Source organism: Chiloscyllium plagiosum, unplaced genomic scaffold (genome assembly GCF_037043375.1).
Source record: "Chiloscyllium plagiosum isolate Xiang-an unplaced genomic scaffold, Cpla_swu_hap1 HiC_scaffold_1, whole genome shotgun sequence".
Taxonomy (NCBI): domain Eukaryota; kingdom Metazoa; phylum Chordata; class Chondrichthyes; order Orectolobiformes; family Hemiscylliidae; genus Chiloscyllium; species Chiloscyllium plagiosum.
This window is the reverse complement of record NW_028270139.1, coordinates 27,085,270-27,105,828: the sequence shown is the minus strand read 5'-3', so window position 1 is coordinate 27,105,828 and position 20,559 is coordinate 27,085,270. Positions and strand designations below refer to the sequence as shown.

The window sequence follows — 20,559 nt, the reverse complement described above, 5'->3', positions numbered from 1 at the left end:
AGCTCAAAGGAGGTCTAATTCAATGCAGGGAAGCTGTGAAGTCTTGGTTAATGTGCCAATGGTTATTCTGCTGGAGCACCTGTGTTTAGGTCCATTAAGGACAATTCAACAAAACACCAGTTGTTTGCTATTGACCACGAAGCCAGTCTCTCCAACAGTACACAGAGAGTGAGTGTCAGCTTGGAACTAACACACACCCCTGGTGTTTGCATGCAGTCATTGCATTCAGCAGATCCTGGAGGCTGTGCTTCACTGCCATCAGATGGGTGTGGTCCATCGAGACCTGAAGGTGAGTGATTTGAAGATGATCTGAACAGTTCACACTGTTCTGCAGTCATGCATGAGGTGGAATCAAAACTCGTTCCAACTTTCTAACTGTGAATGGCAACTTGTGTAGGTACCTGATGATTATTTTGACTCAAAAATCTGTCCCCAAAACATGTCACTGGCTGAAGGATGGAAATGTATTTGTGAAGCAAGAGCATCTCTTTTTTAATTTCTCAAAAAATTATGAGCAATTCTGATTCTAATTTTTATCCGTCTTCTCAGTCATTCTTGCCTGAGTTTTGAAAGTGGCGACTGATGGTACCCACTCTTCAGATACAGCCCCAGTAAGGTTTGATAAACTGTTTGATCACGTAGGCTCAGAGACCACAAACAGTCCAACTTTAGTGAATTTTAAGGTCTCAAGCCTGATTCTGCTTTGAAGAAATTTACTTGAAAGTGATTGACCGTCAGAACCAACATGTCATTTACTTTAGTAAGCCCAACAATATCATTAAATAATTCTGAAAAGCCAAGGTTAATGTCCAGAAAAGAATGTTCTTGTGCATTTTCAAATTTAGTTTGATTATTTGCCTGAAAGTATGATCTAAAACAAAGTTACATTGTAGGAAGTATTTATAATGCACTTCTTGCTCTTTCATTTACTCTTTTTTTTTCCCCAAATTATTTGCCTCTCGCCTACACTAGTCACTGTTTCAAAATGCAAGTAGCACCTATATCTTTCCGTGACATAGCGTACTAATACGACTGACTTAACTTGCAGTAGAGAGAGAGAAATATTGGAAGCATCAGTTATGATGGGGGATACATTTAAGCCCGAATAAACATCTGGAAGCAGAAATGTTTTGCCATATTCCATGCATGACTGCAGATACCTGACTCTTCACCCTGAACCACATGTCTTGTACTCGATTCATCAATTTTGCTGCTAAAATGTCAAGCCACTGTGTTGCTCAACCTCAACAACCTTTTACAGTTGTGTTAAATTGATTAACTTGGCCTTTCAGTGGCTTTCATATTGCATTTAACCAGCAACCATATTACCTGCAGACTGTTATAATAAGCTACCTCAAGCAGTGATCACAATAAATAACTTCAGGTTTTTTTTTGGTGTTCTGTAAAATCAAAATTTTAATTCTTGGATGGAGCAGGATTTTAAACTATTCAAGAACTGTAAACCATAGGTTTTCATATTTGAAGTCTGTTTTACACCTATATATATTCATTTATTCTAATGCATCCCTTTGATTGATCTGTTGCTGCTGCCCATAATACGATGGGGGAAAAAAATGTATTTGCATGGCATCAGTTCTAGCAGCATTATGCAGACTGCCGGAATTTCCCAGGGCCAGACAATGTCTTCAGCTGCTATCTGCATGGCCCACACGGGGCTTTAACAAGAGAGAAATCACATGCAGGCTATGAAGGTGAAGGCATTGTCTGCATTGGGATTTCAACGTAGGCTGCTTGTTGCCACTTTGAAACATCATTGCACAAACAAATTGCCCCCTCGGAGAGTCAACCAAAGATTTAAGTGAGTCAAGCTGGGTTATGTCTGGTTTCTCTTGCTGGGGAAATGATTTGTTTCCATATAAACTCATTGAGAAGTAATCTAGATAAACTGTTTAAATTGCCTCTTATTCCTGAGATTGAACAATTGACCATTGAATTCGCAATTAAGCACAATTTGTGTTTCAAAGCTCTTTGCATGTCAGTTGCATGATATTTTTAAAATAAAGATTATATTTAGTAATACAACTTGGGTGAGTGAAAACCAATTTTAAAATTGCAAACAATTATACATATAATCTAAACAAAAAGTAACTGCATCTTATAATGTGCAATTCTTCACAGCATCAATCTTTTTGATTTGAAGTTGGTGATTCAGAACAATTGCACCTGCAATCTTCAGTTCTGTAGGGTGACAAGATATTACAAAATGCTCCCAACTTCTTTGACTAGTTTTCAGCTAAATGAGTAGAAGACAAAGTCTGTATTAACCCGTTCATTGGCATTTCTGATGGTATGCCACTATTTACCAAATTTAAATTGACATTGTTTTATCCATTTAAAAAAAAGACAAATCAGTGTGTGGTATTTGCTTTTGTTCGAGGCTTTTCAACATTCTATTTGATCTAGAATTATTTAATGCCTGTTTAATTGCATAAATTTGTGTTTCAGATTTATTTGTTTCTGAATGCTAAATGAGCAAGAGAAACAGTAACAGTTGAGAAACCTTTCAAAGTATTATAGATTTGTGAAGCTGTAATGGCTTGGATTTCAGTTGAAAATGCCTTCTAGATAAATTAGATGAAGTGCTACAACTGAAAACTGGTCTCGCTCAAATTGATAATAGTGATTTAGTTTGACTGTCATTGAGCAACTAGGGGAATAATCTGTGTACTTACAATGTTTAATTCTCTGCTCTCTGTTACTATTTGACTAAATTATAAACCTACAAGTGAAGTTGGAGAACAGATTTTATATGCCATTACTAATCCTTGTAAAAGAATGGCACAATTGATTGAATGAAAATGGGGCGGCACAGTGGTCAGCACTGCTGCCTCACAGCGCCAGAGACCTGGGTTCATTTCCAGCCTTGGGTGGCTGTCTGGGTGGAGTTTACACGTTCTCCCTGTGTCTGGGTGGGTTTCCTCCGGGTGCTCCGGTTTCCTCCCACAGTCCAAAGATGTGCAGGTCAGGTGAATTGGCCATGCTAAATTGCCTGTAGTGTTAGGTGAAGGGGTAAATGGAGGGAATGGGTCTGGGAGGGTTGCTCTTCGGAGGGTCAGTGTGGACTTGTTGGGCCGAAGGGCCTGTTTCCACACTAAGTAATCTAAAAAAAAGTGTTTCTCCATGCTTTTAATGAGACTTCTGATCTTTAATGCTTTGGTAACTATTTTGTGGAGATTTACTGAGTTTGATTATTTGGTTGGAAATAATAGTTTAGAAGATATAAGAAAAAATATAATTTGGAGATTTACTTAATCCATTTTTGTTCATCCGCTTCTTTGAACCAAAGCCAGAGAACTTGCTCCTCGCTAGTAAGTTGAAAGGAGCTGCTGTGAAATTGGCTGATTTTGGTTTGGCAATTGAAGTCCAAGGAGACCAGCAAGCATGGTTTGGTGAGTAAAATGTAATTTTCATTACTTTTGCCTTAATGTTGTTTAAGAAATGAAGTTAAATCTTAAGACATTATTTAAAGAAACTTTTAGGGTCTTCCTAATGAAAATTATTTTGACTTCTGATAAAGCAACTTTGGATAGCTGGGATAATCCCCTTTTTTTGTCCAAGAGCCATTTTGTAAAGTACCCAATGCAGCTGTCAGTGATCCTTACATAGCAGTTCCCAAGCCAAGTGACTGAGCACATTGTTCTCAGTCACTTGAGCAATGCAGAAATGCCAAAATAGAGGAGTGAGATACTATTTCGGGAAAGTGTTATGGACCAGACCAAACCCCCTCAAAACGTATAAAACAGATAGCCTAGACCCTAACTTTTATGTTGTTTAAAGGCAAACATCAGCTGCTATGTTCCAGATCTGATTTGATTGGTCAAGCTAATAAGCATTGAGGAAATCTTAACTCCACAGTTAACATACAAGTAAAAAAACAATTGGCATTACTTTAATTCTATCCATGTACTTAATACAATATATTTTAACGACTACTCATCTATTGTTCCAATATAGCAGCATCCCATAAACACACACTTGGCAAGGCAATTTCAGCAAATCCGTTATTCTCTCATGCAGTCTAGCAGAACAAAGTACCGAAAGAAATAGTCTAGCGGTAGAGAGAAACCTGCGGCATTTTGCAGTAACAGAGGAAGTGCTGTACTTTGCAGCTTGTCCAAAACCCGAACTTCAAAAATCGAAAGCAAAAACTTAAACCTGGGAATCTGAGAGCCTGACTCCACCCATTCATCCTTTCTTTTTAACCTGTTCCTTACTCTGCTTTCCCTGGAGTAGACACCTTGTCACTAATCCTTGTTTTCAAGAGAAACAGGACCCGCACAACTCTTCACAAAAAAGGTCAGCTAATATGAAAGATTACAACACACCCCCTGGACCCCAGATGCTGTCTTTCCTGTGGAAGTAATATAAAATGACAAGCACACTGATATGAAGTTAAGAATATTGTCTGACCAGCCAGAAGAAATGTACAACAAATTTAGGCTCTCTATTATTTGGCTTTGATCAAAAGTGTGAGGTGGAATATATTAGCCCTTAAGTATCTGTCCTAATTTTCAATTCTCATGAAAATAGAAACAAGAGTTAGAAGGTGCGTGTAATGGGTGACTGAATTGATATCACCCATTTTACATGATTGTTCTATGACATAATTACCCCCATAGTATCTGAATTGGAGTAGTATGTAAAGGCTTTGGATCCAACTTGACTCCATTATTCTTAAGTGTTGTACTTTATAATAATGTGTCTGTTGCAACTGTCAGTTAAAAGTAATTGTCAAGGAAAGCAAATGAAATAATTTTATGGATCAATTTATTTGCTCTCTGTGTCTCATTTGCAAACTGGATACTAATACTTTTACATTTTATCACAGATAAATGAGAAATGTTTTCCTTCTTTCTAATTTAAAATGTCAATTTAGTTTTCTCATAATATAAAATCTGGGTCAGTAGTTTGGAATAAATCCCTTCCTTTTTCTGTATCATAGTACTCAGATATTAAAGAGAGAAATCCAACCATTTAATGCAAAGCTGTTTTTCGTACTAAGAAATGATTTATTTGAAATCAACTTCCATGCTGATAATGCTGTGTTAATCCAAAGGTTTTGCGGGCACACCCGGGTACCTTTCCCCTGAAGTATTAAGGAAAGATCCGTATGGAAAGCCAGTGGACATGTGGGCTTGTGGTAAGTTAAATACATGGTTTTTGATTCATTATATCAGATATAGAGGGCATTTTAGCCAACTTGTTAATCTGCTCATCAGATATAATGAAACATAATCAGATCAAATACATATATTAATACTTCTTATAAGTAACCAAACATACACTTACTGGTAGGAATCTTTTATTGATATTGTAAAACAGGAACCCTAGTTACTTCCCCCTTCTATCACAGAGCACTGAAGCCCATTGTAGCACTTTCTCTGTGCAATAGTCAAAATCAAGCATAAACCAGCAAGTATACCTGGGTATATTGATGTGTTTCCCATGCTTAATATTTGGAGACAGGTGTTGCTTAGCTCAGTTGGCTATATGGCTAGTTTGCCAGAGTGATACCAACAGTGTGGGTTCAATTCCTGCACTCACTGAGAGAACCAAGAAGGACCCACCTTCTCCATCTCTCCCCTTGCCTGAGGTGTGGTGACTCTTGGGTTAAACCACCACCAGCCCAGTTTCTCTAATGAGAGAGCAGGGCTATAGTCCTCTGGGACTATCACAGCTTTACTTTTTAACAATTTGGGGGCAGTTCAAACTGTGGGCAACCCCACAACTATCACTATTCGTGACTGAAACTTGATTCCAATTTTTCCTGCCTCATACCTTCTTCCCTTTTAAAATTTTACGCATCTAATTAGAACTCCTCTCTAAACGTAGACTCCTTTTTTTTTTCTCCATTCACTGCTTTTTATCACATTGCTTTCCATCTTAAAGTGCATTGTGATGTTGTTGGGAATTGTAAAATAAAATAACATATCTGGATGATTTACCACATGTGACTTTTTGGAACTCAAGTCAAAAGAATGTTTATAAAAATGATTTTGAAAAGAAAAGTGTTTAAAATAAATGTGAGATTTCTTCATAGAAAATGCAGCTGTTTGTTTGGCAATTAAAGACTGAGGGTTGGGTTTTGCCTAGGAATGGCCCCTGAACTGTGAAGTTGCTTTGTTTCCAACCAAAGTGTAGGACTGTAAAGCTGGAAATAGCAAATTCTGTCTCTCCTGAAAAATGGCAGTTGGGAAAAAACTGGCTAGAAGGAAGTGATCTCTGTCAGTAAGAGAAAAGTCATGAAAGCAAAACCAACTAAAATGCTTTCTGTCTGAAGTAAGTAGGAAAGTGAAACTGAGAGCATTTCAGATATCAGGGTTTCTTAACTGTATCTGATTTGCATCTGACATCTGGTCTGAAGATCTTCTATTACTTTACAACCAACAGCAACTTGATCCTGTCAACAGGAATCCAAAAGAACTATGAGACATCAACTCATTCTACCCTAATAGTTTGGTCTCTAGATTGTGTTTTTTCTCTTTTTTTTCAAATCTATAACACTCTGCAGGGCTGTGTCACCTTCTGCCTGTATATGATTTTGTGTGCCGGAATTAAGGAGGATATAGTTTAATTCCATATAGTAAGTTAATTTTTAAAAATTGCCATTTGTTAAAAGAATAAGTTTGTTCTCAATGAGCAAGTTATTTTTGAATTTATTGAGGGATCCCTGTGAAAGTCTCTTTAATTCAGGACAGCAATGTTAAAGAGAAACAAATTGACTATTTTGAAGGTACATAGAACATAGAACAATACAGCACAGAACAGGCCCTTCGGCCCACGATGTTGTGCCGAACTTCTAACCTAGATTAAGTACCCATCCATGTACCTATCCAAATGCCGCTTAAAGGTCGCCGATGATTCCGACTCTACCACTCCCACGGGCAGCGCATTCCATGCCCCCACCACTCTCTGGGTAAAGAACCCACCCCTGACATCTCCCCTATACCTTCCACCCTTCACCTTAAATTTATGTCCCCTTGTAACACTCTGTTGTACCCGGGGAAAAAGTTTCTGACTGTCTACTCTATCTATTCCTCTGATCATCTTATAAACCTCTATCAAGTCACCCCTCATCCTTTGCCGTTCCAACGAGAAAAGGCCGAGAACTCTCAACCTATCCTCGTACGACTTCCTCTCCATTCCAGGCAACATCCTGGTAAATCTTCTCTGCACCCTCTCCAAAGCTTCCACATCTTTCCTAAAGTGAGGCGACCAGAACTGCACACAGTACTCCAACTGTGGCCTAACCAAAGTCCTGTACAGCTGCAACATCACTTCACAACTCTTGAATTCAATCCCTCTGCTAATGAACGATAATACTCCATAGGCCTTCTTACAAACTCTATCCACCTGAGTGGCAACCTTCAAAGATCTATGTACATAGACCCCAAGATCCCTCTGTTCCTCCACCTGACTAAGAACCCTACCATTAACCCTGTATTCCGCATTCTTATTTGTTCTTCCAAAATGGACAACCTCACACTTGGCAGGGTTGAACTCCATCTGCCACTCCTCAGCCCAGCTCTGCATCATATCTAAGTCCGTCTGCAGCCGACAACAGCCCTCCTCACTGTCCACAACTCCACCTATCTTCGTATCATCTGCAAATTTACTGACCCACCCTTCGACTCCCTCATCTAAGTCATTAATAAAAATTACAAACAGCAGAGGACCCAGAACTGATCCCTGCGGAACTCCACTTGTAACTGGGCTCCAGGCTGAATATTTACCATCTACCACCACTCTCTGCCTTCGACCGGTTAGCCAGTTTTCTATCCAATTGGCCAAATTTCCCTCTATCCCATGCCTCCTGACTTTCCGCATAAGCCTACCATGGGGAACCTTATCAAATGCCTTACTAAAATCCATGTACACTACATCCACTGCTCTACCCTCATCCACATGCTTGGTCACCTCCTCGAAGAATTCAATAAGACTTGTAAGGCAAGACCTACCCTTCACAAATCCGTGCTGGCTGTCCCTAATCAAGCAGTGTCTTTCCAGATACTCATAAATCCTATCCCTCAGTACCCTTTCCATTACTTTGCCTACCACAGAAGTAAGACTAACAGGCCTGTAATTCCCGGGGTTATCCCTATTCCCTTTTTTGAACAGGGGCACAACATTCGCTACTCTCCAGTCCCCTGGTACCACCCCCGTTGCCAGTGAAGACGAGAAGATCATTGCCAACGGTACTGCAATTTCCTCTCTTGCTTCCCACATAATCCTAGGATATATCCCGTCAGGCCCGGGGGACTTGTCTATCCTCAAGTTGTTCAAAATGTCCAACACATCTTCCTTCCTAGCTTACCAGTCCATTTCACACTCTCCTCTTCTACAATACGGTCCCTCTCGTTCGTAAATACTGAAGAGAAGTACTTGTTCAAGACCTCTCCTATCTCTTCCGACTCAATACACAGTCTCCCACTACTGTCCTTGATCGGACCTACCCTCGTTCTCGTCATTCTCAGGTTTCTCACATACGCATAAAATGCCTTGGGGTTATCCTTGATCCTATCCGCCAACGATTTTTCATGCCCTCTCTTAGCTCTCCTAATCCCTTTCTTCAGGTCCCTTCTGGCTATCCTGTATCCCTCCACTGCTCTGTCTGAATCCTGTATCCTCAACCTTATGTAAGCCTCCTTCTTCCTCTTTACCAGACATTCAACCTCTCTCGTCAACCAAGGCTCCCTCACACGACCATTTCTTTCCTGCCTGATAGGTACATACATATCATGGACACGTCGTATCTGCTCTTTGAAAAAGTTCCACATTTCCACCACATCCTTCCCTGACAGCCTATGCTCCCAACGTATGCTCCTCAAATCCTGCCTTACAGCATCGTAATTTCCCTTCTCCCAATTATAAAATCTACCTTGTTGTGCGCACCTATCTCTCTCCATAACCATCAGGTAAAGTAGACATTTGCAATTTTGATGTGACTTGTGCAGCAGTTGGGCTTGACTTCCTGTGCACTGCTCTCGTCAGAGTTTTTTTTTTAATGTTAAATGCCTGTTTGACCTGCATAAACCTTGCTAATTGTCTTTCGTCATCTCAAACTGACCAGCATACTTACCAAAAACAAGTATGGAAAATTACAGCAAAGCAATGTGAAAAACCAGGCTGAAACATTTGTGTTCACCTTTAGCTAGAAGTGCTAGGTGGATGTTTCATCTCAGCCCCCTTCTGAAGTCCCCTGCATCGTAGTTTCCAGAGTTCAAGCAATTTGATTCACTCCACGTGATATCAAGCAATGGCTGAAATCACTGAATACTCTTAAGACTACGGGCCTTGGTACTGCAGTGTTAGTATTGAGAATGTGTGTTTCAAAGCTTGCCATGAATGCAACCAAGCTGCCCCAGTTTCATGACAAGAAGAGCATCAATTCATCAATGTAGAAGGTTGCCAAGTTATGCTCAGTCCACAAAAAGCAGGACTAGTTTAACACCACCAATTGCTGTCCTGTCAGTCTCTTCTTGATTATCAACAAAGTGATACAAGGGGTCATTGACAATGCGATCAAACAGCACTTATAAAGTAACAGCCTGCTCACTGACTCGATGTTTGGGTTCTGCCAGGGCGAGTCAGGACCTCATTACAGTCTTGTTCCAAACATGAACAGAAGTATTGAATTCCAGAGATAAGGTGAGAGTGCACTTGACATCAATAATTTGACCAAATAGCGGATCAAGGAGCCCAAGCAAAACTGGAGTCAGTGGGAATCAGGCAGGAAATGCACTGCTGTTTGGAGTTACAAATAACTCAAAGCAAGATTTTGTGGTTGTTGGAGACCAATCATCTCAGTCCCAGAACATCATTTTAGGACTTCCTCAACGTAAACTCAGACACTGAGTCCAACCATCTTCAGTTGTTTTATTGATGACCTTTCCTCCCTCATAAGATCAGTTATGGGGATGCTAGCTGATGATTGTACAATTTTCAGTATCATTGTTGATATTGCAAGGAGTGAAGCAGCCCACATGCAACAAGACCTGGACAGTGTGCAGGTTTGGACTGACAAGTAACGAGTAAGATTGGCATCGTATATGCCCGGAACGTCGATTCTCCTGCTCCTTGGATGCTGCCTGACCTGTTGTACTTTTCCAGTACTACACTCTCGACTCTGATCTTCAGCATCTGCAGTCCGCCCTTTTTCCATCGTATGTGCAACAGTTAATGACAGATTCCAACAAGAGAGAACCTGACCATCTTCCCTTCCTGCCATTCAAAGGCATTATTATCACAGAATTTCCCAATACCAAATCCTGGTGGTTGACATTGAACAGAAATGGAACTGGACCAGCCATGTAAATAACATTGCTATAAGAGCAAACCAGAGGTTAGGATTCCTGTAGCAATTATTTTGCAGCCTGCCCCAGTACAACATTTGAAAGGCACAAATCTGAAGTGTAATTTCATTGCCTGGATAAGGGCAGCCCCAACAACACTAAAGAACCTTGATACCATCTAGGACAAAGTAGACTGCTTGATTGCACTTCATTCACCACCTTCAATATTCACACTCTTCACCACAGATGCAATGTGGCAACTGTGTGGCAACAAGATGCATCATGGTAACTCTCAAAGGCTCCTTCGACAATGCCTTCCAAACACCCATCTAAAAGGGAAAGTACAGCAGTACATTGGAAGCACCGCCACCTGAAAGTTCCCTTCCAAACCATGCACCAACCTGACTTGGAACTCTATTTCTTTCTTTCAGTGTCAATGAGTCAAAATCTGGGGTACTTCCTCCCTTGCCAACCTCTTCAACAGTTGATGGAGGTCAACTCTAAAACCATGCTCTGTGAAATAAAAAATAATTTCCGTTACATTTCGATTGCTTCTTTTGCCAATTACCTTAAGCTGATGTTCTCTCATTCTTGATGCTACCACCAGCAGGACCAGCTTTTCCCTATCTGCTTTAACCAGAGCCCCTCATGATTTTGAATACTTTCATCAAAGCTCTTCTCAACTTTCCTAACTTTTCCAATCCCATCAAGTAATTAAAGTTTCTCTCACACCATTATTCTGATACTGTCTGTACTGTTTGTTATCCAGAAGTATAAAACTTACTTTTTCAGTAACAAGTCTCCCTCCCTCCCTTCCTTTCCTTTTTCCTCTCCCTTCCTCTCCCTTCCTCTCCCTTCCTCTCCCTTCCTCTCCCTTCCTCTCCCTTCCTCTCCCTTTCTCTCCCTTTCTCTCCCTTCCTCTCCCTTCCTCTCCCTTCCTCTCCCTTCCTCTCCCTTCCTCTCCCTTCCTCTCCCTTCCTCTCCCTTCCTCTCCCTTCCTCTCCCTTCCTCTCCCTTCCTCTCCCTTCCTCTCCCTTCCTCTCCCTTCCTCTCCCTTCCTCTCCCTTCCTCTCCCTTCCTCTCCCTTCCTCTCCCTTCCTCTCCCTTCCTCTCCCTTCCTCTCCCTTCCTCTCCCTTCCTTTCCTTTCCTCACACCCTTCCCTCCCTTCCCTCCCTCCCCTCCCTCCCTTCCCTCCCTCTACATATTCGTGAATAAGAGGCCACCGATGTCTTCAATGTTTAGAACTGTGTGTCGCAGCGTTAATATTCATTTCAAAGTCATTTAGATCTGAAGAGTTTTCATTATGCCACATGTGGTTTTAATCATTGACCTCTACGAGTATAGATTAATGTATAGCTTCAGAATTTTAGAATACTTCAGTCACAATTACAAGTTAGAATCAAGGTGCTTAAGTTCCTTGATATACAAAAATACTTGTAACACGAATTCTTGGATAGAATTTACAATTAGCAACTGTAACTGTATCCTTTACTTGTCCTACATTACAGTTGCAGCAAGAAAACTGCTGCACTTCAGGACATTATAGGACCTGAACTAGTTTTGCACTAACTTATTTTCTACTTCTGTATCAGAATACCTTGGGGTTATCTATGTTAAGTTTTCACTTGCCGTTCCTTCACTCATTCCATAGTTTTTCAGTCAGAGCTCCCAGTCATATTGTCTTGCCACATTTTGTGGAGTTCCCAACTAGGATTGTGAAATAGGTAGTGCCCACCTTCTGGTTAATGTAGATAATCTAAGTGCTGTGGAAATTTTATTTTCATTGGTGTAGCATGTACGTGTGAGTGAAAGTTTTCATTTTTCTTTGTTTTCCTAAAGCCCCTACATTTCCTGAAGCGACTTTAATCTTCCCACTAATCAGCAGCTTCAGAATGGCAATGAACGTAAGAGTAAAGCTCAATACTTGATTAAGCAAATTTAAGAAGCTATTTTCCGAGGATGCTAATTTATTAAGTCCTGCTTTTAAACCTATTCAACTCATGCTGGAAGCCCTAAAGCTCAAATGAAATTATTTTTATGAATTCAAGTAAAACTAAATCAGTTTCCACTCCTATTTCATAATCAAAAGTTAGATCAGAGTGTAATCATTTCAGCAAGTAATGTTCTTAAATTTATGATAATTAATTTAGCATGTAGTCTTGTTAAATGTCACACTATTTACACAATCCGTTCTATCTCGAATAATGTTTAATTGCTTATTTTATAATCGCTTCATTTCATTTCCACTGTTTGAATTCATTGTTTAGGGAGTGTGCAAGCTGAATATTAACATTTATAACCTTGAATTATTAGAACTGCTGACTTCTCCTACTGGGTCTCTGTTTCAACTCAATTTTGAAAGGCAGAGATTTTTAGTCTTGCCTGTGCTGATAGAGCCCTTATTTTATTTGCAAGAAACATGTTATGAAATCTTCGATCTATGCTTGAAAATCTATGTTTCTTGAAAACTAAAAGGTAAGTTATTTCAGATGAAGGCTGTTCAGAAACAGACTTTTTAGCTCCCAGGAACTACTGGTTTCAGTGCACAGTGGGGATGCTGGAAAGATCTGAAGATTAGTGATAGACTACATGTACTCTCCACCCTAAAATGCTTTGAGAAGGTGTCATCAGTAATTGCGCTAAAATATTTTGTTTGGGAAGTTATATCTCTGTCTCTGTTTTTCAGAATTAATTATTGCAGTCTTAACATGTCAGACAGCTTAGCTGCATCAGCCACACAAATGCAGTATTCAGTATTTAGTATTTATTTAATTTGAACAGGTGTTATTCTGTACATACTGCTGGTTGGTTACCCTCCTTTCTGGGATGAAGATCAGCACAGGCTGTACCAGCAGATCAAGGCTGGTGCTTATGATGTAAGTACATTGAATAGCTCCTGCTAACTCTTTCCAAGCAATTGAAATGTTTTATCGATACATGAAAGGATTTTTATCCTCTGACTTTCGGGCAGAAATGTGTTATTCATCACTTTTTATTATGAAGATAAATTTTGAAATGAATACCAGCTAAATTATACCTTTCCATTTGGATTGCTTTTCCCCATTCTGCAAAACATGCAACCTAATATTGTAGCCAACCATCTTTTTATCTGCTGCCTAACACCTAACCTGGTGGATAGGTTTCCACCACCCAGTGATCTAGAATATCTTCTGCCAAATCTAAACTTTCAGTGCTCCTAATGATACTGGCATGATCACATCCGGAGCAAGGTTGTGATACTCAGCAAGTGTGTAATGTTATAATCAGTTTAACTTGCGGGTTGATCAAGAAGTAAGTTACTTAGATGAACAATTTGCTAACATCTCTGAAAATCTGGCATTCCAAGAAATAGTAGATTGAAAGAAAACAAAGCTCTTACCTAAAAGGCTGGATTATATTGATGTGCAACATTTAGCTAATTGGATTCAAATTGTTTTTTGATTTCAGTCCCTATAAGAACCAGAGATCGATTGGTCTTGTGTCAAGTTAATTCTTAGTATGAAGATTCACACAAACATAACTTTCAGCCACTTAAGTTGGGAGACATTTTGGCAGCATCTTACCAGAGGCAGATTTGGAGAGGAAATCAAGTATCCATGTTCTTTCTTTATACTTGATTTAGAAATTATTTGAGCATTTTGTTGAAATAATCTTAATTATTTTTAATTTATATTTCTTTTATAGCAAAAAAAGTGCACTTGTGGTTATTAAACAATCTGACCCTATAGTTGTGTTAATGTGCATTGCACATCTATTTCCACTGGTAAATCTTGTGTTGCAGACAATCATTTAATTAACTCTATATTGTTTTACTTGTAGTTCCCATCACCAGAGTGGGATACAGTGACTCCAGAAGCTAAGGATCTTATCAACAAAATGTTAACAATAAATCCTGCCAAACGAATCACAGCCTCAGAAGCCCTGAAACATCCATGGATTTGTGTAAGTTGCTGCCTTTTTTGCATCAATAACACATACTTAATGCATTATTATTGATGGTTCGTTACTTAGCAGATATGTAAAGCTCTGGGACCATCATTTGGAAGCACAGTCTTAAATAATGAATGTGTGGAGTTAGCAGTTTAAAAAATTCTATTACTGTTAAAGAACTTTCCTTTATGGAGTCCTCAGCCTTCCCCCAAGCACTTCAAAAGTAATGAATTAGTTTTGAAGTGAGCTACTTTTACAATGCAGGGAATGTGACTATCAATTTGCAGACAGCAAAGTCTCTATAATGCAATCAGATAATTGATCAAGTAATCTATTTTTTGTGGGGTTAGTTCAAATATATTGACCAAGGCACACAGCTCATTTAATCATCAAAAAGTGCCAGACAAGCTTTTATATCCACATGAAGGCCAAATGGAACTTCAGTTTATTGTCTCCAGTAGGGCAACATTCTCTCAGGATACGATTGAAGTTTCAGTTAGTGTTGGAGGAGGTGCAGGTTGAGAACTTCTGCGAAGAGTTGTTCTACATACTTGAGTGTTTGGCCAGTCTGGATCTGTGCATGGCTTATTATTTGTTTCCCAAGGTGAAGGAGCAGAGAACCAAATTCACAGAATACAGCCTTTGAGTGGATGATACATGATGAAAAGTGGCTCAGTGGTTGGCACAGCTGCCTCACAGCACCAGGGTCCTGGGTTCAATTCCTGCCTCAGGATGACTGTCTGTATGGAGTTTGCATTTTGTCCCTGTGTCTGTGTGGGCTTCCACTAGCTGCTCTGGTTTCCTCTCATAGTGCAAAAACGTGCAGGTTAGATGGATTGGCCATGCTAAAATGTCCAGTTAGCATGCTCGTGCAGGCTGGATGGGTTAGCTATGAAAAACGTAGAGTTACATGGTAGGGGGGTGGGTCTGAGTGGGATGCTCTTTGCCAGGTCGGTGTGGACTCAATGGGCTGATGGGCATGCTACCACAATGGTTTCTATGTGGGGATTCTATGTCATGCTCCTGTGTATAAAATTCAGCCTCTTTAAATTATACATTCTAGATCTCCTAGCCTAAAGATCCAACCCCTTCATACCAAAAGTTAACAATTCTATACTAACATTTGAGCTGTTTGTGCAAAACAAAATCAAAACTCAACTCTGCCGCAAATACCTTGCGATTTGTTGTTTCTGTCCTGTTAAACCATCCAGGTCTGAAAAATGATTGCTGAGGCAGAAATGCTACTCCTGCATTGGTTTGAATACAGCCATCTGATAACTTCTGTAATATTGAAGGTTCAAACAGTTGGAATGCAAACAAGAGTAAAAAATCACCTCCATCCCCCATCATGAAGGACTCAAAGCCCTCCGCTTCTTTCTTTCCCGCCGTACCGACCAGTACCCTTCCACTGACACCCTACTTCGACTGACTGAACTGGTCCTCACCCTGAACAACTTCTCTTTCCAATCCTCCCACTTGTTCCAAACGAAAGGAGTAGCCATGGGCACACGCATGGGCCCCAGCTATGCCTGCCTCTTCGTAGGATATGTGGAACAATCCATCTTCCGCAACTACACTGGCCCCACCCCCCACCTTTTCCTCCGCTACATCGATGACTGTATCGGCGTCACCTCGTGTTCCCACGAGGAGGTTGAACAGTTCATCCACTTCACCAACACCTTCCACCCCGATCTCAAATTCACCTGGACAGTCTCGGATTCCTCCCTCCCCTTCCTCGACCTTTCTATTTCTATCTCAGGCGACCGAATCAACACTGACATCTACTACAAACCGACCGACTCCCACAGCTACCTGGACTACACCTCCTCCCATCCTGCCTCCTGTAAAAACGCCATCCCATTCTCCCAATTCCTTCGACTTTGCCGCATCTGCTCCCAGGAGGACCAGTTCCAAAAACGCACAACCCAGATGGCCTCCTTCTTTAAGGACCGCAATTTCCCCCCCCGACGTGGTCAACGATGCCCTCCACCGCATCTCTTCCACTTCCCGCTCCTCCGCCCTTGAGCCCCGCCCTTCCAACCGCCACCAGGACAGAACCCCACTGGTCCTCACCTACCACCCCACCAATCTCCATGTACAGCGCATCATCCGCCGTCATTTCCGCCACCTCCAAACGGACCCCACCACCAAGGATATATTTCCCTCCCCTCCCCTATCAGCATTCCGTAAAGACCACTCCCTCTGTGACTCCCTCGTCAGATCCACACCCCCCACCAACCCAACCTCCACTCCCGGCACCTTCCCCTGCAACCGCAGGAGGTGCAAGACTTGCGCCCACACCTCCCCCCTCACCTCCCTCCAAGGCCCCAAAGGAAACTTCCATATCCGCCACAGATTCACCTGCACCTCCACACACATCATCTATTGCATCCTCTGCACCCGATGTGGCCTCCTCTATATTGGGGAGACAGGCTGGCTACTTGCGGAGCGTTTCAGAGAACACCTCTGGGACACCCGGACCAACCAACCCAACCACCCTGTGGCTCAACATTTCAATTCCCCCTCCCACTCCACCAAGGATATGCAGGTCTTTGGACTCCTCCATCGCCAGACCACAACAAAACGACGGTTGGATGAAGAGCGCCTCATCTTCCGCCTAGGAACCCTCCAACCACAAGGGATGAACTCGGATTTCACCAGTTTCCTCATTTCCCCTCCCCCCACCTTGTCTCAGTCAAATCCATCGAATTCAGCACCGCCTTCCTAACCTGCAATCTTCTTCCCGACCTCTCCGCCCCCACCCCAGTCTGACCTATCACCCTCACCTTGACCTCTTTCCACCTATCACATTTCCGATGCCCCTCCCCCAAGTCCCTCCTCCCTACCTTTTATCTTAGCCTGCTGGACAAACTTTCCTCATTCCTGAAGAAGGGCTTATGCCCGAAATGTCGATTCTCCTGTTCCCTGGATGCTGCCTGACCTGCGCTTTTCCAGCAACACATTTTCAGTCTGATCTCCAGCATCTGCAGACCTCACTTTCTCCCTAAAAAATCAATGGTCTGATTAAAGGAATTTGCAGGTTGAGTGGACCCACTGGTAATATTTTGTACATCTAATCATATTACCTTATGTTTATATATCCCCGATGCATTTTTTAAATCAAAAATATTGATGTCCCAGCCTCTGCATTTTGAACGATGGCTAAATGCTCAAGTGAGGGACGTTATTGGTTGTTGTTTGCTCCAGGATTACAAGACTGTGGGCTTCACATTAGAAAGGGAATCTGGTGTTGAAAATAACAGAATTAGTTTACAGGACTATAGAAGGTACCAGGAGATAAATATTTTTAATTGCAAAGGATTTAACTCCAGGCAAATTGTAGTAATAGTAAACAAATTTTATGACATTAATATTTTGACAGTCAGTTTTCCCTTCATTGAGTTTCCTAAAAAATGTGGTATAATTCTCTACATTCAGTAAATGTTGAAGAATTTGTAGAAATCTTGCTTGGATTCCATATTAAGCAGAACTTTGTACTTTTAAGTGGTTTGTAGGTGGTAGGTGGTACTGAAAGAGAAATAAAAACAGGATTATGACATCAAATTAAGTTGGGTTTTTTTGGCCACCCATATCCGGACTGATTGTCGTTGACATTTTTTCAAAACTTAATTGCAAATGTGACTCTGACAGTTTCTCTGAAACTGGCCACAGCTATTTCTGTTGCTTTTGCCAAGCATGAGCATCATTAGTAATAGTTGAGGAAGGTAGTGCAGACTCTTTAGACAGAGTGCAAGCATCACTGAGCCCAATTAGCTATTTGTGTATTTCTTGAATTATTCAGTAGATATTTTAAAAGTAACTAAAGAGAGGTAATTGGATACAAATTGTTGTGTGTGTTTTTAAAAAGAAAACTTGTATTACATGTCAGAACTTATGCAAACAGTGTTACTTTCTCTCTTTTTTGTTTTTACCTTGCAGCAACGATCAACTGTTGCTTCTTGTATGCATAGACAAGAGACTGTGGAATGCCTGAAGAAATTCAACGCTAGAAGGAAACTGAAGGTCAGATATTATTTCACACTCTCCCCTAAACCTGAAGACATAATCCTCAATCTGTTTTTAGATTTCCATACAAAATGCAGCATTTTATGTGTGGAGTTCAAATAGGAAAACATTGGTGCAAGTACCATGTGAGATTATATTGTTTGGGTGGAGGAAGGTTTGGTGAAGAAGAACAAGTTTACTAGTCAGTATGTATTGCTGCCGCAACATGAAATATTCCTATAAGGTTATATCAAGTACGCATTTGCAAATTTAAACTCAGTTTCCCCTGTAATCTGTCATTCTTCACACTCATCACAAAGAGCTGGTTTCACATTCAAGCCTGCTAACCTTATGCTGTTAGATTTGGTACAGGCAAAAGATATGTCTGTATCTAACCAAAACTACCTTCCTCTCACCAAGTGAGGAGACGCAGAGGGATAGATGCAGAGTTCCAATTGCAAGAAGTGCCAGCACAAGGTTTACAAGCAGAGGGTCAGCTCCCTTGACATGGTCAAGAATCCCAGCACTGGAGGGCCATCGCCAAGGTGTGTGTGCTCTTCTCGCCTGCAACGGAAGTCAGCAGAGAGTAGTGAGCATTAGCAACGGCTTGCTGCATGTGTGAGCTTCTCAAATAGGGATTTGAGGTGACTGATGGGAGAAGAATGAGTACAGCAAGAAGATTTCTTCTGAGGAGTGCTCTGCAGGATAATGCTGGGTAAGTCAGAGAATAGCAATGGCATCAGAGAGTGTCATTCCAAGTTTATTTCCTAAATCCTTGAGGTTCTCTGCCTTGTTATTGGTATTGCCATTTTGTCAGGGACTAAGGTGAGAAGTCTATCTAAAGACTTGGCAGATGGATTTTGTTAGGTTAAGTGAATAGACAAGTAGTCACAGAATATTTTTTGCATATACCCTCATGAACATGTGGAGGAAATGGACAGGTTACTTTGTCAAGGTGTACTCCATGCAAGTTAGGTGATTTTCGTGTTTTCTGTACAGACAGGGTTTTTTTGAGTCACGCCTAGGTATGTATTGGGGAAGTCATTAAAATGTAAATGGATCATTTGGAGATATTACATCAAGGAGACATCAGAATTCACTAGAATGGCCAGGTGAGTTATTGTCTAAATTTCTACAGAAACTGACAAGCAACAGTTACCTAGACTTGATGCCTAGTTGAAGTTCCCCAAAGGTTGGTCTGAAGCAAAGAAAGATACTTTATCTGAAAAAAGCTGAAAAAAGCTGTCATTCATCCTCCATTGTGTGACAATTGTTTAACCCATCAGACCATTTATGTATGCAATGGGAGCACCCACACTGGTCAGACGATAGAAATTGGTTTGTGATAGCAAGCAAATCATTCAGGGCAGCTTATTCTCTTAAAAAGAAAATGTGGTACCCAGGAAAAGAAAGCACTTGCCTTAGGATTCACAACAGGAAATGAAATTTGCTTTCAGCTGCAGATTGTGACTTGGGGTAGGACCACAATGTGTATTGGAAAAGCCAGTGATCTGGCTTCACTGCTCTCTGGGGTAAAGAATTCCAAAGACACTCAACCTTCCGAGAGAGAAACATTTTCCTCATTTCCATTTTAAATGGAAGATCCTCTCATTTTAAACTGTGTCCCGTAGTCCTCATCCTTCCACAAGAGGAAACATCCTTCCAGCATCCACTCTGTCCGTTCCCTTCAGGATCTGAGAAGATCACTTCTTATTGTGGGGAGCGTTTGTAAGCAACAGCCTGGAAGGAGTCAGACACAAAAAAAATAATAACCAAAGACATTGTGACAGGCACAGACCAGCTGCCCTTGTCTTGAGTTCCCTATTGTAGCTGCAACAGTTAGCAGATTTCAATCACCAACCTTTTTGCAAAGAGTGATCCTGAATGTTATTGAAGGAAGAGAATTGCTGCCTAATGACCTTTTAGGAATATGACCCCTAGCTGAGAACCAATCTCTGATTGGCTGCTCATGCTTTTCTAGAGAGTTCTGAGGCTGAAGTGCTAGCGTGTGCCTAGTAGGGAGCCTCCACTGACTACACGACTGCAGCAGTTTACTGGCAGTCTGCTATCACCTTGAATGATGTTCTGACATTTTGCTGCTTCCCATGACAAGAATGCAGTGCTTCCCATGCAATCTGTGACCTTTATCTCAGTCCATGTGATGCTACTAGCTGGGGCTACTTTTTCTGCGTGAAGATGATTCTCCAATTTTGCCTGCACAAAGATCGAATAATTGTGAGGAAATCTAGAAATTACATGTGTGGCAAGTGGCATGGGACAATTGAAATAACACACACAAGGATATCAGTC

General features: G+C 41.1%; 1 protein-coding gene across 37 annotated transcripts in view; it reads left to right on the top strand.

Moving 5' to 3' along the window:
• Positions 1-20,559, top strand: part of LOC122553361 (calcium/calmodulin-dependent protein kinase type II subunit delta) — a 336,637-nt gene that overhangs the window by 251,824 nt on the left and 64,254 nt on the right. For 22 of the 37 annotated variants that reach the window (XM_043697192.2, XM_087984916.1, XM_043697014.2 and 19 more), the window contains exons 7-11: positions 3,308-3,410; positions 5,078-5,161; positions 13,096-13,190; positions 14,134-14,256; positions 18,184-18,267. In XM_043697192.2, coding sequence (XP_043553127.1) covers positions 3,308-3,410; positions 5,078-5,161; positions 13,096-13,190; positions 14,134-14,256; positions 18,184-18,267 — 489 coding nt within the window. Of the gene's footprint in view, positions 1-216; positions 290-3,307; positions 3,411-5,077; positions 5,162-13,095; positions 13,191-14,133; positions 14,257-18,183; positions 18,268-20,559 lie in introns of all 37 variants that reach the window. The other 15 variants (XM_043697118.2, XM_087984279.1, XM_043697082.2 and 12 more) reach the window with 1 other exon arrangement.